At 38.4% G+C, this 15,733-nt stretch overlaps 1 protein-coding gene across 1 annotated transcript in view; it reads left to right on the top strand.

Annotated features, from left to right (window-relative positions):
* The window catches only part of ITFG1 (integrin alpha FG-GAP repeat containing 1), a 70,587-nt gene extending 57,547 nt beyond the window's left edge, over window positions 1–13,040 (top strand). Inside the window, exons 15-18 of the mRNA XM_054640667.2 lie at window positions 6,613–6,737; window positions 7,330–7,412; window positions 9,027–9,144; window positions 12,495–13,040. Of these exons, the coding sequence (XP_054496642.1) occupies window positions 6,613–6,737; window positions 7,330–7,412; window positions 9,027–9,144; window positions 12,495–12,554 (386 nt within the window). The 3' untranslated portion in view covers window positions 12,555–13,040. The remainder of the gene's footprint in view (window positions 1–6,612; window positions 6,738–7,329; window positions 7,413–9,026; window positions 9,145–12,494) is intronic.
* Window positions 13,041–15,733: the final 2,693 nt, after the last annotated feature.

The following is a 15,733-nucleotide window of genomic DNA, read 5'->3' as shown; positions in this document are numbered from 1 at the left end:
TAAAAAGGCCCGTATGGCTGTCCTTATCTAATTCATTTTAAGGTTCTTTGATCTGCCAAGCCTTAACTACAGGAAATTTGCATAATTATGAGGGTTTTCTTCAAAACATTGTTAGAATTGTTCTGTCTCCTATTAACATTCCAGAATGTTGTTAAAAGATAGCAGAATAATAATTAGCATGTACTCTGTGCTTTTACTTTCACGTTGCTCAATCCACTTGTAGTCTTACAAGCAATACTGTTAAATTAGCTACAAGGAGTAGCAATTGCCAACATGGGCATTAGAATGGAGAAGTTCTGGGCCTTACATCTGCAGTTAATATCTCCACAGAACTTCTCTTCCTGAGAGGAAAATCAACTGCAACAACTTCTTCAAATATTTAAGGAATTTCATGCTTGAGATCAGACCAGGTCCAGTGTAAATCCAGAAGTACACCAACTCAAATTTAAATCATGCTTTCTGATCCATGTCCTGTAACCTGCCTTCTCCCTTTTCTTTTCAAGGTATTATTTTTAAGGAGATCCCACAGTTAAGTGTGAGTGTCAGCCAGGATTTTCAGCTCTACATATACATTTCCAGGCTTTTATTGGGAGAATATCTTCTGTGTTTCAGCTTGTGCTATGCACATCTGAATTTTCTCTCCTGAAGTAAAAATATGCTGATAGAATTTGAAATAAATAGGCTCATACTTGCAACTTGTGCCTATCAAACATATAAATTCTGTGGGCCAGGAACAGGTGGCAGTAAATATCTCAGATTTCCTTAAAGCTCTATATCCATGGGAAGATGATAAGAGTGGCTTCACTGAATATGGATCAAGTCATAATTTGTTTAAGCATCTGTATGAGGGAAGCTGTGTGGACTGATGGCCTCTGCAGCTCTCATTCCAGAGCTCTTTCATTTTGCTACTTCTGCTTTGTTTTGTTTTAAACCTTCCATGGCAGAATGACCTTTCACATGCTGTGAAGTCGTGCCCTTCTGGTTTTTTGAAATCTGCTTACTCTTCCCTGTTGTTGCATTGAGTTCTCCTGCTGTTTAACTAAATTGAATTGTGAGGTGAACACAAATGTCTAGCAGCTATTATAGTCATGAATTTAAACATAAACATTGCAATATGTACCAGAAAAAAAGCAAAATAAGCTTATTTTCAATGGCCATTTGACACTGCAAGGTTCATTGTGTCGAATTCCACTACACAGAAAGAAGAGTGTATTCATGGAACAAGCTGGAATAATTTAATAATTGAATAGCTGCATTCAATGAGAGGGATTCTCTGTTTACTATAGGTAGGAGTAGCCTTCTAGTATGTTTCTCTGTATAATTCTCTTTTGTTTAGAAAGCTTATTTGAACTTGTAATATTGCTTGCAATATTACCAAACCTTGGACATTTGGGCATTACAAATGATGCAGCTTCCCCCTATCAGCAATATGATAATTTTATTGTTTGAGGGGTTTTTAAGTTACCAGTTTTACTTCTATAATTTTATGGTGTAAAGATATTTTTCACAAAAATACATATTCTCATAAAAATGCATCAGGTTTGGAGTTTGGGCTTGCAGAGGTGTCCCAAGTGTTGGCAGCACTGCAATCATTGATGTTCAAGTCCCAGGAGTGCACTTTGAATTCCCTTTCCCATGTTTGTTATTTCTGGTACTCCAGAACCAGGTATTGCAGGAAAGGTTGAGAGGTGAAGCTGTGTTCTGCATTAATCTGGAATTTTCTCTTAGGGGGACTAAGGAAAAGAGGCAACCAGCTGGGGAAAACAGGGAGGCACTCCCAGCCCTTAGAAAAATGAAGTTACCATTGCATATTCTAAGCAGAAAAAGAACTCTTTGACCACTACATTTCTTTTTTCCAACCAGTGACCCCCAAAGGCACTATGAAAGGAACTAAAGTAAAGCTTTCAACTTAAGCCAAGCAATTCCATTTCTCCAACTTTCTATGAAGCTTCCAAGTTTGAAGTTGTTGGGTTTTTGTTAGATTAGTTTTTTTCCTGCAAACTTCTTTGTAAATTCTTAGGCACATTCCATGGGTTTTTCATTACTCTCAGTTATATTTTCCCTTTCTCTTGCAGTAAATGGTTGGCATATTTTCAAATAAAAGAAGGAGCTGCCAGCTTTAAGAAAAGGGGAAACACTCAGTGCACTTTAGGCCAGTGCTGGTAATGGCAGCAGAGGAAACATCACTGCAGTGCTCCAGCTGTGCAGGGCAGGGACACTCGGTCACTGTGTGCACCCAAACCTTGACCTGCACCCAAAGTGCCTCTGTCCTGTTCCAGCTTTGCCTGGGTGCTGCTGCTCCCAGCTGGGCAGCAATCCATGCAACCTCTGCATGGCAGGTTTTGGACTCATTTTTTACTTTTTCTAGGATACATGTGTTTGTCTAATCGATATAAAAAGTCATTAATGTGCTGACCTCAGTGATGGTACAGAAGAATTTACATGCAAGTGTGAGACTAAAAGACACACTTTTGGAATCCTGAATAGTATTACTGAATTTTGAATTACACAGAATGGCTTCTAATTGGCTAATTAAATGCAAATAATATTTTGCTAAGAAAAGCATAATAAAAATAATTATAAGGAATGCTTCAGGAAACCACAAGTTTGAAATCAAATTTTCCATTAGTCTTTCAGTTTTGTGTAGTGATCTTGCATGTTCTGCTGTTATTTCACAAAATAGGTGTATTTAAACTGACTGAACACTATCAGTATTGTGCATCTATTTCTGTAGGTTCAGTGAGGCTGTTCCTAAGTGCAGTACCAGGTGTTGTCAGTGCTGTTTAAACAAGAGAAGGCATTGCTCCTACACGGAACTGCAGCCACTTTCCCCTCACAAAGTTCAATTCTTCAGCCTGAAATAAGCTGTTGAGGACATTTCAGTTCAGCTCAGGGGAGAACAGGCTACCCTTGAGCTTTCAGCAAGTTTACATCAGGATAATGGAAACAGAAGGAAAATGACTTAATTCAGGTATAAAAGAACAAGTACTGGATCTGTCACAGACAACACATGGCTCTGGTTGTCAGACAAGACTTTAGAAAGGTTAATGATATGAATTGCTTCCAATTTTATATGCCAGACTTCAGAGGTAAGGAGATTGATTCCAAAAGGTCCAGAATGGTTTCTGAATATCAAACTCTGCAAAATCTTCTGAGGTTTGGCTGCCTAACATCATTACCATTTTCTTACAAATTTGATCTCCAATAAGCTGAAACCACAGAAAACCATGTCCTAAAATGATGGGGATTTTACTCTGCCCAAGGTTTTTTGAAGCAATAAACTTAAAGATTTATGATTTAAGACAAGAATATATATACCACCACTAATACCAATACCATAGCCCATGATATCTGCATGCTTTGAAATGGCATTTTTGAAATAAGAAGCTTAAGGCAAAATACATAGTATTGAATAGTCTTAAAGGTAGTATTAAAAAGAAATTATGTGTAGCATGATCAGGAGAAGGTTTTTCAAGTCTTGTTTATAGTGACAGTTCTACGGATGAGGTAAAACCAACTGTGAATCAGCAGCCACTTCCTCCATCTTGCCTACACTGACTTCCAAAAACCTAAAGAACAATTTGAATGTAAGAAATAAATCCCACTTCCCTCCTTGAAGATGTAAAACTATTTTCAGATTTTCTTGAAACAAGTAGAAAGTTGTTTCCAGTAGTTTTACAAGAGGGGAAGTTGCTGTGGTTGCTATTTAATTAAATTTTAAATATTTTCATAAGTAAATTAATTACCAGTGACTGGGAACCTCAGATGATGTCAATAAACTCTTGACAGTACTCTCTGTAATTTCTCTTTTTATTTTTCATCTTGGTTCGGGGCTTTGTGTTTCTCAGGTGAGCAGTTGTCATTCTTAATTAGCTGGTTGCAATTCTATGTGGAACTTTTCAGTAAGCATCAAACAGAATTTATGATAGATATAGGCTGAGGAAAGCAAGGAAGAGTCTCAAAGTTCTCCTGTGCTTAGTCAGCTTTAGTAAACTGGAACCTTCTACATGCTATCATCCTGCTTAGCTAACACCTCCCAATTTTAAAGGCAAATAAAAAATAAGTATATGCACATTTCTGCCTGCTGTGTAGAAGAAAACATTCTTCTCTGACCTTTGCAAATGATCTATTTACATCCTGAAGCGTAAGATTTTGTTATCCTTATCTTAGGTATAAGAACCAGCATTAGTAGCCATGAAATTATTCAGTGCTTTAAGAATTCTAGCTGCAGTATGTGACTCTCTAACCTCTTTAAGGCTGACTGCACACAGGATATGACATTTTCTTCTATTCTCTTTAATTTAGTTGACATTCATTTCATTTGTAAGATGAAAGAAAAAAGCAAGATCTTAGTTGCAGTCTTCTCATGATCCTAAATATTTCACTCAAAAGTAATTCTAAAAGCTTTTCAATGTTACAGCAGTACATTGTTCTTTTGGGGAAAGTCCTTCAGCATGCAGCATTAGTGAAAAAATGCTAAAAGAAAATCTTTCTTATATTGCAGTATGATCAAGTAACACACCTGGTTTGTTTCTATAACCAAGTCAAATTAAATACACCCACCTTTGCTCCTGACTATTGTATATTGGTAACTGGAGGTGTCAGATATTATGTACTTTGAGAATTACTTCCAGTTTAGATTTGGATACTGACACCTGGAGATTGAGCAGTTTAGCCAAGATCATGCTAGGGAAGTCACTGGCAAGGCAGGGACAGACTGAGGACAAACCCTCTGCTGTCCTATCCTGTGTTATCTCAACTTCCTGGAAAAATCCCTGTTCCTAAAGAGAAAAGCTGCTCAGTCATTGCTTTGTGCCACATCTTCTGTAATTGAGAAATCTACTCAACAATGTGCACAGTACACCTTGTCCTCACAAGAGAGACCTGAATGTACAAATCCAACTTCAATATTTCCTCGTCTGCTTGCTTATTACATGGTTCTGCGTGAGGAAAAAATAAATCTAAAATGTGTATTATCATTAGGAAGACCATTATTGTTTCTTTTTGCTAATAGCATTTTGGCTTAATAAAAAGAGAACTGCATCAACTGATTTTTCAGATCTTAGCTGGCATTTACCGTGCTTTTAAAAATATAGTTATTATAATTCTAAATGCACAATAATACAGAATATTTACATCCTGATTAAACAGGCTTGTTTCAAAACATGCCTGACAGCATAAGGCAAGTGGCTTCCTCAAGAGCTGGTAGGGGAAGGGAGGTTCACAAAAGCAGAGCCATGAAGTAATCACTGTAATGAGCAGGGTTCAGAACCCCCAGCCTGCACTACCAGGAGTTCGTCCCCAGAGGAGCGTACAGGAGCTGAGGAGCTGCTGCTGGAAGTGGTGCCTGTTGTCCCTATTGAAGTGTTGTGGCCAATGCCACTTACTGACATCTCTAGGATGCCAGGAGGGGGGTTTGGTTTGTCTTGAATGGATATTTGGCTTTGCCCAAGGAGTGGTGGTGGTGAGTGAGGAGTTTTTCCTGCCCCTGTGTTCAGCACAGCTATGCAGAATGTTGTGTCACCAGTCAAGGGCTGCCTCCTGAATCAAGCCTTGGATGGGAGTGTGGAGAGGTAAAAAGGACCTGGCTGTAAATTCACTACAAAATATGGATTCCTGTTCTTCAATTCACATTCTGTTGCATTTTGTTGTTTTACTTATAATTTCCAGTTTCAGGCATAATCTATTAGGGATCAAAGCTGAGAGAAATCTGACGCTCTAAAAATTCTGACTAAATCACAACCTTGTGAAAAGCTGTTTCTGTTGGTCACAGAAACCCATTTGTGGTTGTCAAGTGTCCCTTGCACTCATTCCTGTTTAATCTGGTGAAGGCTGAATTCACTGTGGTGCTTCTGAGGTGCTGATACTGTTCCTGCAGTGGGAGCAGCTCACTTGCTAAGAGAACAAAGAACCCACACAGGAGCTGAATCTGTTGGCCAGAAATTAAACTATTAGAAGATTTTTTTAATTTAAGTGGACTACCTGGATACTTTGGAAATGGGATGCCAGTGAACTTGTTGATAACTGCAACACTCGTCTGTTTCCCCACTGCCTTTTCAGGAAACCAAGAATCTTATTTTCCATCTACAGTTTCTTCTATAATTAACTTGCAACCACTGCAAACCCGTTTTCATTAAATTAATTTATTCTTTGAAAATTTGTTCATGAGAATTTACTTAGCTAATTTTGTGACAGTAGTAATTACAGTTTAACACTGACAAGAATTAAAGTGAACCTTCACATGTTGAGTCTAATCTTGTAAAACAGTGGGCAAGAAACTTGGCACTAATCATATAAAAATACATGCAGATAGTTGATTTCTTCTCAGCTTGTAACAAATAATGGAGATTTGAGTTAACATAGAAATAGTACTCACAAGAATATGTAAAGTATGTAAGCTCTTCTCCAAATGAGTACTCCCAGGTAGTTTGGAAATGTGGGACTGAGCTTTAAGAATTAAATAATCACGCAACTGGTGAAAATCTTTAAAAATTTTTATTACTGATGGGGGAATGTGTACTTGTGTAGCAAGCTGGTCTTTGGGGGTTGATTGACTGGGTTTTTTTTCCCCCTAAAATACCCACTTGTGCTTCCTCTGTGCTTTGCTTGCAGCTGGCCAGCTCAGCCAGTCAGCGCATTACGCTCTGCAGCTGCCCTACAACGTGCTGGGCCTGGGCCGCAGCGCCAACTTCCTCGACCACCTGTACGTGGGCATCCCTCGGCCCCTGGGAGAAAAGGTGGGTGGGCATTTAGATTGCCAAGCTAATTGTTTATGGTGCTACTTTGGATGGAAATGCTGCTGGGACACTTCTTTTTCATTCTCTGAAGTAAGAATATCAAAGTAAGCTTGCATACAGAAAGGTTTGCCCAAAAGAACCAGTTTGCCCAATTTTTTGAGGAGTGTATAAACTCTGAAGCTCTGAAGTCAAAATAAAACCAAAAGATGACTGAAACTGTCTATAAAAGTGAGGTACTCAAATGGGCCAAATTCTGGTTTGGAAAATTGTTTTGCTTGCCTCCTTTGTAGAATCAGTTCTTTTCTTCTTTCCCTATTGTGTTGTTGCTTTGTACTTTTAAAGCAGATGCTGTGTTTCATGTCAGCAATAGTTATTTTGCTTTTTACTTTTGGGGGGGGTGGGTTTTAAGGCATTTTGGAGCTTTCAGAGTAACAGGCAACGAAGATAAAGGGATTAATCACTTATATTTAAAGTTTTTTTTTAAAACCCACAACGTTTTTATTTCTTCTTTTGTATGTTTCAACAGAGAATTTCTTTGCTTGTATGTGTGTTGGTTTGCTAGGAATTGACACAGCCTTTGTTTTTCTTTCAGTCTATAAGAAAACAAGAATGGACAGCTATTATACCAAACTCCCAGCTTATAGTCATTCCCTATCCTCATAATGTTCCTCGAAGGTAATGTCATCATTTGGATTTGGACTTCCCAAAATTACATTAATGCACAGTGTAAATTAGGCATTATGTATAGGTTTAGAAATAGTTACTTGTATAGAAAGTTACTGAAGAACAAGGGCAGGGGGTCAGTGCTGAGCTGGAGCTGGAAATGCTGCTCAGGTTATTTCCACAGCCTCTCAGATGGTGCCCATAAACAATCCACTAAAAAACAACCCTATTACCGGCTCAGGCAAACAATCAAAATGTATTACTAGCTCCACTCCTGTAAATAATAACATACTTGCTAGATTTAACAACATCCTCAGTGACAAATTATAAACATGGTAATGGTTGAATTAAGCATTTTTGTTTCACCAAACATGCAATTTCTGTCTGGTTCCATAGAAAAGCTTTGCTTCAGCCCTTCTGAATGCAGTAGCTGTTGCTACAGGAATTAATGTTTGCCTCTAAGTAAAGGTGAATGGGTTGGTTGCACGAGAGCTTGAACATAGAATTCACTTTGCAATTAAAATGTTTCTCCCAGAAAGAGAGCATGTTTCTCTTTTTGCTATTAGAGAAAACATTAGTCAAATATTCCAGCTGCATTTTGCCGCTTGATCTACCAGTGAGGTCAGTTGCATTTATCATGCAGAAATGATTCTGACATCAGTTCAGCAGTTAATTTTACTAGAGAACAAATAACAGTGGAGAAATGATGTGCTGCTTGAGTTGCTAATTAACAACCACAGAAATAACATCTGCCAGATGAAAATTTAGTTACAGTCTTGAGGTATTTAAAGGTATGTGTTATGCAAAACCATTTCTGTTACAGTATTCTTAAACTATTTTTGCTTTTGTATGAAGTGGGTTTATGGACATTGTAGAATAGCAGAGGATGGAATCCCCAGAAGAAATCTGATTTCATAATAAAAGCTTCTTAATTTATATATTTTTTTAACACAGGTATGTGATTTCCTGAGAGGCCTCAACACAGAGCCTGCTGCTGACAGCTTTCCCATGATAGGAAAGCTGTACTACAAAAAGGGGGTTCCCTGGGCCTCAGGACCTCACATGATTTGAGATGTCTTCCAGGAGCCCTAAAGGGTTTAGTTTTGTTGATCTTCAGCCATAATCAACTGCTTATGTTTAGAACTGCAGTTGTCCCTGGATAAACTTCAGAAAAAGAGAACTGGGCCCATGAGCCTGTCCAAGAGGAGCTTCTCATGTGGTGGAGAAATCTTCCAGGGTTATTTTCCCCTGCTGCTCCATGTCCCCAGGCCCTAGGCATTCCAGTGAAAGGTTTCCTTATGCAATTTGCTTCATCCTAGGCAAGGGCAGTAGATAAATCTCCTAATGAGAAAAAGCTAATTCCCTGAGGATATCCATAGCATTCATGAAAAGTTAAACAGAAACTGTACTTAGACATGGTATTGCTCAAAAATAATTCTATTAAGCCATGTATTTCCAAGTAAACATCATTAAGCTTCAGTCTCTAAATAGAGCTGCTCATTTCTGTAGACCAGGTTGTCACCTGTCTTACCCTAACAGGTTCTTTTCATCTTTGTAAGCAAAATCTGTTTTCTGCTTCTTAATGAAGGGTATTAATGTTTCCTTGGATTTTCTTCCTTTGTATAGCTGGAGTGCCAAGTTGTATTTGACCCCAAGTAACATTGTACTGCTAACAGCTATAGCCTTAATTGGTGTCTGCGTTTTCATCCTGGCAATAATTGGCATATTACATTGGCAAGAAAAGGTAAGCTAATTCACTAGAATATTTTATTTAACACTCCCTAATATTTTACAGACCTGTACATTGGGGTTTTTTTTACATTTTTCTACAGTATAGTAATTTCTGACACAGACTGAATTGTGACAAAAGGTGTTACTACTAATTCAATGTTTACCACAAGTTTAAAAATTGGCATTATTTTTATTTAAGCTCTAAGACACTTGAGCTTGTCCATGTTGCTCTTCATTTCCTTTTTTCCATTAAGCTGTTACTTCCAATTGAAATGAGCCATCTTTGTTATCTAAGCTTTCCATTTTGCAGTTTTAAGGAGAACTCTTTTGGAAAAATGGAACATAAACTCAGTTTACTTACCTTGAGTTCTGCTGGTAATCTAAAAACAAGGAGAAAGTCTTTTTTGTGTAACCCTCTTTGCTGGTTGCACTGACATTAGCATTCAGGAACATATAGGGGGTCAATTGTGCATATTGGCTGCTTTGCTGTCTGGGTCTGAATTACACATGCAGGATATAGAAATCCATTGATTTGAAGAAGCATTTTGAAAGGGGCCTTTCTTGTCACAAAAGAAGTGCATTCCCATTTTTCTTAACTATGCTCAGTTCACAAGCATACCCAGCTGGCAGAGTTGCCAATAAATGTTACTACATACCCAAACCATAATCTTAGCTGTCAGATAAAATTACTGCACATTCTGACATGGTATAACTGTTTGTTTTTGTGATGGTGGAAATAAAATGACCTTGTTAAACATTCAGACAAGTTTGCGCATGCTTCATATTTAAATGTTATTTGTCTGTCAGTCTTCACTCTTCAAAATGTTAAATACAGTCTCCAACTAATAATAAAGCTGGGAATAAGACACACAAAGCAAAGAAATACAAAGTTTATGATGGCTGTCATTAGCATGTCCTGCTGTACCAGTAAAGCACGGCTCACTTGTAGCTCAGGGCTGGGCACTGCCTGCATTTAATTCTCTCTCCAACATTTCTTTAGCAAACAAGAATAGCAGAAAAGGTACTTGGACTTTGAGTTGAGGAAGGATTATCTATGTATAATTCTATCTGGAGAAATGGAGATTAAATGGCAACATTCAAACAGTTTTTATTTCATAATTCAAGCATTGTAGAGTAAGGAAGGACTGAGCCCAGAGTGCTTTTAGAGCTGTTTTCAGTCCCAGGTGTGTATGAAAGAAGTGGTATATTGGTTATATTGTAAACTCATTTCCAACTCTGCAGCACAAAATAGGCACAAATATTTGGACAAATTGTGTGTATTTTCAGACCATTGTATAAACATGTATTAATTCCTATATTCTTCCTATATGTTTAGAAGTGGTTGAGATACTGAACAGATAAGAATGTTCACCAAAGCCGTGTTGTGCATCACTGACATGTGTAAAGTTAAACTCCAAAGTTCCTTGTTTCTAAGCTTGTTCTTAGTTTACTGTCTCTCAGCAGTCCTCTCCCAAAAATACTGTCCTGGCTAAATGCCTGTCCTTTGCAGATCTCTGGAGTACATGTAGCAAAGAAAGGCAGGGGAAATGAACTGGCACTTAAAATCTTTTCTTTCCCCCAGAGAGCATATGTTACTGTAAGCTGCAGTGTTTTATTCAGCAGTTTAAATAAATCCTGGACTTTGACCTCTGCAGATAAATAGTAGCAGGAGCCCTTTGTCTACACTAGTTCTTACACACTCATCTCCAGCCAGGTATTGGAGTACTGAAATAACTGTTGGGTTTAAGGGTAGGTGTTGCTCTGTCCTGCCTTAGAAATTTTAAATGCATTGAAGAAAAAAAAGCTTTGAAATCTCAGGTACTAGATTTTAGTTTTGATACACCAAATGAAAGAGAAAATGAGGAAGAATTGACACCATTATTCATCTTACAACAAAGACAATCTTGCTACATTTGCTACAGCCCTCAATAGTCCTTATTCTCATTCTTGAGAATTTGCTTTGGGGTCGTGAGGCCAGTCATGGAAACACTGCACAGTCATGGAAATAGTGCAGGAGAGGCTTTGCTGGATCCAGCAGAGTATCAGTTACTGTCAAATTTGAAGCAGTAATTTTTTAAGGAAGAATACAAGAAATGGAGTGGAAATTGTTTCCTAAGTGAGACTGAAATTTTGTGGAATGTGACAAGCATTTCAGTGTAGGAAAGAGTGTGCCACTCCCTCCTTCCCACCCCTTTTCTGACATCCAGAATACTACTGACACTGATAAAGTCCCTGCCAAAAAAGCCAGACTGATATATCTTAAACCTCACTGACAGCTCTGCTGCTGCTACAAAATGCAGTAAAATCCATATTTAATCCAGTGGAGTTGCTATCACACATAAACATTGTGTAATGAGGAAGTCTTTGGCCTTGAGCCAAAGCAGAAGATGAACTCTCGTGGCAGAAGACGGGCACTGATTTCTGCCACAATTGTTGTGTATTTTTATCAACTGAGACACAGTTCTGAATGCCCACGCAGCACCTACTGGAGAGGCTTCTCTTCATTTTACTGCTTTAGAAAAACAAAAAAGAAAGAAAGTACATGGGTCTGTGCAAGCTAAAAAGCATTTCAGTCTGCTTTGCCAAATTCTCTCATGCTGGGATTTACACATACTGTCTGTCATGACACAAGCACAAGTTTGCACTCAGTGTTCAAGAATCTTGAAGAAATGCTTCCATCCTCTGTTAAGTGCTTTAGCACACGAGAGGAGACGTGGGAGAGGACTTGTTTTGACACATGACATGAATTCTAGGTGCAATTTAAATATGCTGTTTTTTTCCAAGCACCACCCAATTCATTCTTTCAGCAGGTCAGTGTGTGTTCTGCATAAATAAGCAGGGAAATGCATCCTACTTCACATTTTCATAATACAAACAAAAGACACAACATTTTTCACCTACTTGGTGCTGTTAGTTGTTGGTTGAACTGCTGTCTTGCTCTAAAGTTGCATTTAACAGAATGTTTTTTTAAATGAGATTCTTTGTGCGTGCAACATAAATTACATTTACAGTTAGTCCAGAGTAATTTCATCTTATATTTCTAATGTAGACAAAATGGATACCAGGAAACAGTCTTCAGGTTTGAATTATTCCTTTTAAAAAGCATTATTAGAAATAACAGAAAAGAATGGGTCGTAAATACTACAACAGCAGAGCAGTAACAGCAGAAGCCAATTTTGCGTAGATTATTGCTATTTCAAGCTGACATAATTTAAAAGTTAATTGTTGGGGCTTTTACTAAGCCTTTTTGCCTTTTGTTAAATGGCTTGAAAAAAATCAACCATTCTCTGACACTTGACAGCCCATTTCTGTAACAGTGTTGCTCTAGATTCCACAAAGTGTTTTTTTATTATTATTTTTCAGAAAGCAGATGACAGAGAGAAGCGACAGGAGGCTCATCGGTTCCATTTTGATGCTATGTGACATGCCTTAATATTTATGAAGGAGCTGCTACTCATTTGCTTAATTGAAAGACTAAATTATGATTTTTAAAATTATTACCATGGAAGTACTGTTGGTGTGTTATTTGTAAATGTTGCATTATCTGGTATTTATTTGGAAAGTATTAAAATTAGACCTGAATGTCTCACAAGGCCTTTCAGTTAAGAGACTGTATATAATAGCATTTGGCCTTTATTTAACAGAACTGTAAATTTATTTTTCTTAGTAAAGGGATCAGTTGCATGTACCATTGTTAATGTACCAATTCTTTAGTAATATTTGATAGAAAGAAAGGTATGTAAATGAAGCGTAGCATTTCAGTGAGCAGAATACCTTGTATCACTTGAATTGGTCTTGTCCTTTGTTCATTCCTGCAAAACAACCTGGTTTTTGAAAATTAAACTTGTGCAATTTCTCAGATATTAATTGTTAATTGTTTTGATTGTATTAAATGGTGCTTAACCTAAAGTATTCTGTATTTTTCTTTGTTTAAATCCATATGTGCAATAGTTAAAGAGCTTAAGAATTAGAGAACCAAAAGGAACCTGCAGTGTGATGTGAGTTCAGTCATCCTGGGATGGATGCAGTATTTATGTGTGCTACTTCTACAGAGAAGACAAGGCATTAAAAAATTAAAATCATAAAAATGTATCACCATTACATAAACTGCTTTTATAATTAAACTACAACTGCATTTGTTTTAGAAAGGCACAATGTTGTTTTGAAAGTAACTATTTTTTTAACATAAGAAAGGTATGGGATTTTTTTGTTTGGTTTTGTTCTTCAAGAAGTTAAACAAAACATTTTTGAGGAGAGATTGAGGATTGACACACTAAAATGTATTGCTTATTTCTAAGTGATGAGATATGCAAAGATTAAATTAAGAATGTAATAGGACACTCAGAATAATCAATGCACATTTTCCATGTACACTGCCATGGCCAAGTTTCATAAGGCTGTAATAATGACAGAAGACAGTGTCACTCAACTTTAGATATTTTAAGTGGTAATAAAGTAATGGTTGCTCAGTGTACTTGGGATCCTGGAAGAACCTCTGAGAATAATCATGGTTTTATTTTCCATGAGTTTACACTATTAATTCTGCAGTTACATCAGTTAATTTGCATTCCTAACACTGTTTGATAACCTAGACCATCCTTCTCAACAAACTGCAAGCGTTGGTTGTCAAGGCACTCCCGTGTGCAGGGAGTCCCTGCCGGGGCTGGCACCTCCCTGGAGCGTTCCCTGTGAGTGGCAGGGCAGCCCCTGGGCAGACAGGAGGGAGCAGGTCCAGAGCTGGGCTGGTGCTGCTCCCCCTGAGTGCCAGTCAGCCCCGGGGTTACCATGGCAGTGCTGAACACTGACCCATTCACAGAGCAGCCCCCAGCCAGCAGGCACAGCAGCCCTGTGTGCTCAGTGTCCTGAGCTCTGAAGGTTCGCTGGGTGTTTCCAACATGCACTGATCACATGCCAGCACAAGAGACTCTCATGGCACATTACTGTTATTATTCAGGATAGAATATTTCCTTCATGCACACCTTCAATTTCTCTCATGAAAAATTTATTTTTTTTTAGATAAATACTTAATGCTTTTAGTCTTTTTAAACCACATTGATAGAATTGGCTCCTACCAGCAAAAGAAAGAACTAATTTCATGATTAGGAGGATCCACAGTTCAATATATTTTCCTGTCTTTTTCAGATGGTTGGAGAATAATGCTAAATGCAAAATGCACTGGGGTAGCAAAGTTGTTTTTTACCCTATCACAATATAGTACACATAGATTAGCTTCCTTTTGTTTTTGAAAAAGCAATTAGGAATAAAATAACCTCATGCTGACATTTAAGCTGTTGTACAAAACAATGAACTTGGTATCTTTTGCTCTGAGGTGTTTTGCATGCTCAGTAGTGCATCATTGCATCACTATATACAATATAATAAAGTTTACCCCAGGTTCTAAGTACTTGTAGCATGGCTCACAGTCTATGCATACTGTTTTGAATTAAGGCATTAAATATTGTTAAACTTGTCATCAGAGGTTTCATGTTGTACTTTGGTTCTCTGTTCTATAAGCATTAAATGCATGTTTGGTAAGGTTATTGCCCTTCTACCAGGAAGTTTAAGAAAGCAGCATCAATTAGAAAGTTGTAGTTTCCAGGTGATTGTCACAGTAACTGAGAAGTGAGAAATAGTTCGAGCTACATAAATTTTCAAACTGCAGCCACTCTAACACAGCCCTGGTGAGAAATGCTATTGGAAGCTTCCTCGGTGTGAAATTTCACCTATATAAAAACACTGTTGACAGGCCAACTGACAGATGGCTGTTGAAATACCATCTTTCTTTGTTCTCATTTTCCATGAGAAGCTTTAAGACTGAATCTTCCTACCAGATTTATCATTAATGCACTATAATCCCCCAACAAAAGAACCAACTTTTCTGCTGCAGATTAATAGGCATATTCCATGTAGTATGATATTCCTCCTGTGCTGAGGCCATCATGCTTAACAGAGACATTAAAAACCCTACAGTTAATGGAGAAGTAATCACTACAAACACACCGAGTTTGGTCAATTCAGGGCTTCTGTAAAATCACAGAATGGTTTGGTTGGAAAGAACTTTAAAGATTATCCAATTCCAACCCCCCTGCTATGGGCAGGGACACCTTCCACTATCCCAGGTTGCTCCAAGCCCCATTTTTCACTTGGCCTTGAACATTTTCAGGGATCAGGGATCCAGGGGCAACCACAGCTTCTCTGGGCAGCCTGTGCCCAGCCCTCATTGCCCTCACAGGGAAGAATTTATTCCTATCCATCTAAACCTCCTCCCTGCCAGTGTGAAGCCATTCCCCCATGTCCTGGCACTCCATCCCTTGTACTTTGTCTCTCTCCATGTTTCTTTGTAGGCTCCTTTCAGGCCCTGCAAGGCCACAATGAGCTCAGCCCAAAGCTTCTCCTCTCCAGGTGAGCAATGCCAGCTGTGCCAGCCTTTCCTCCCAGCAGAGCTGCTCCATCCCACAGCTGGGGCAGCTGTGCAGGTGGGGTCTCACCTGAGCAGGGCAGAGGGGCAGAATCCCCCTTCCTTTACTGCCCCCCCAGGTCCTTCTCTGCAGGTTTGCTCTTGACCTATTGATCCCCAGCTTGTGCCAATATTTGATATTGAA

The sequence above is a fragment of the Agelaius phoeniceus genome, chromosome 12, assembly GCF_051311805.1.
Source record: "Agelaius phoeniceus isolate bAgePho1 chromosome 12, bAgePho1.hap1, whole genome shotgun sequence".
NCBI classification, from domain to species: Eukaryota; Metazoa; Chordata; class Aves; order Passeriformes; family Icteridae; genus Agelaius; species Agelaius phoeniceus.
This window is presented reverse-complemented; position numbering and strand designations above follow the sequence as displayed.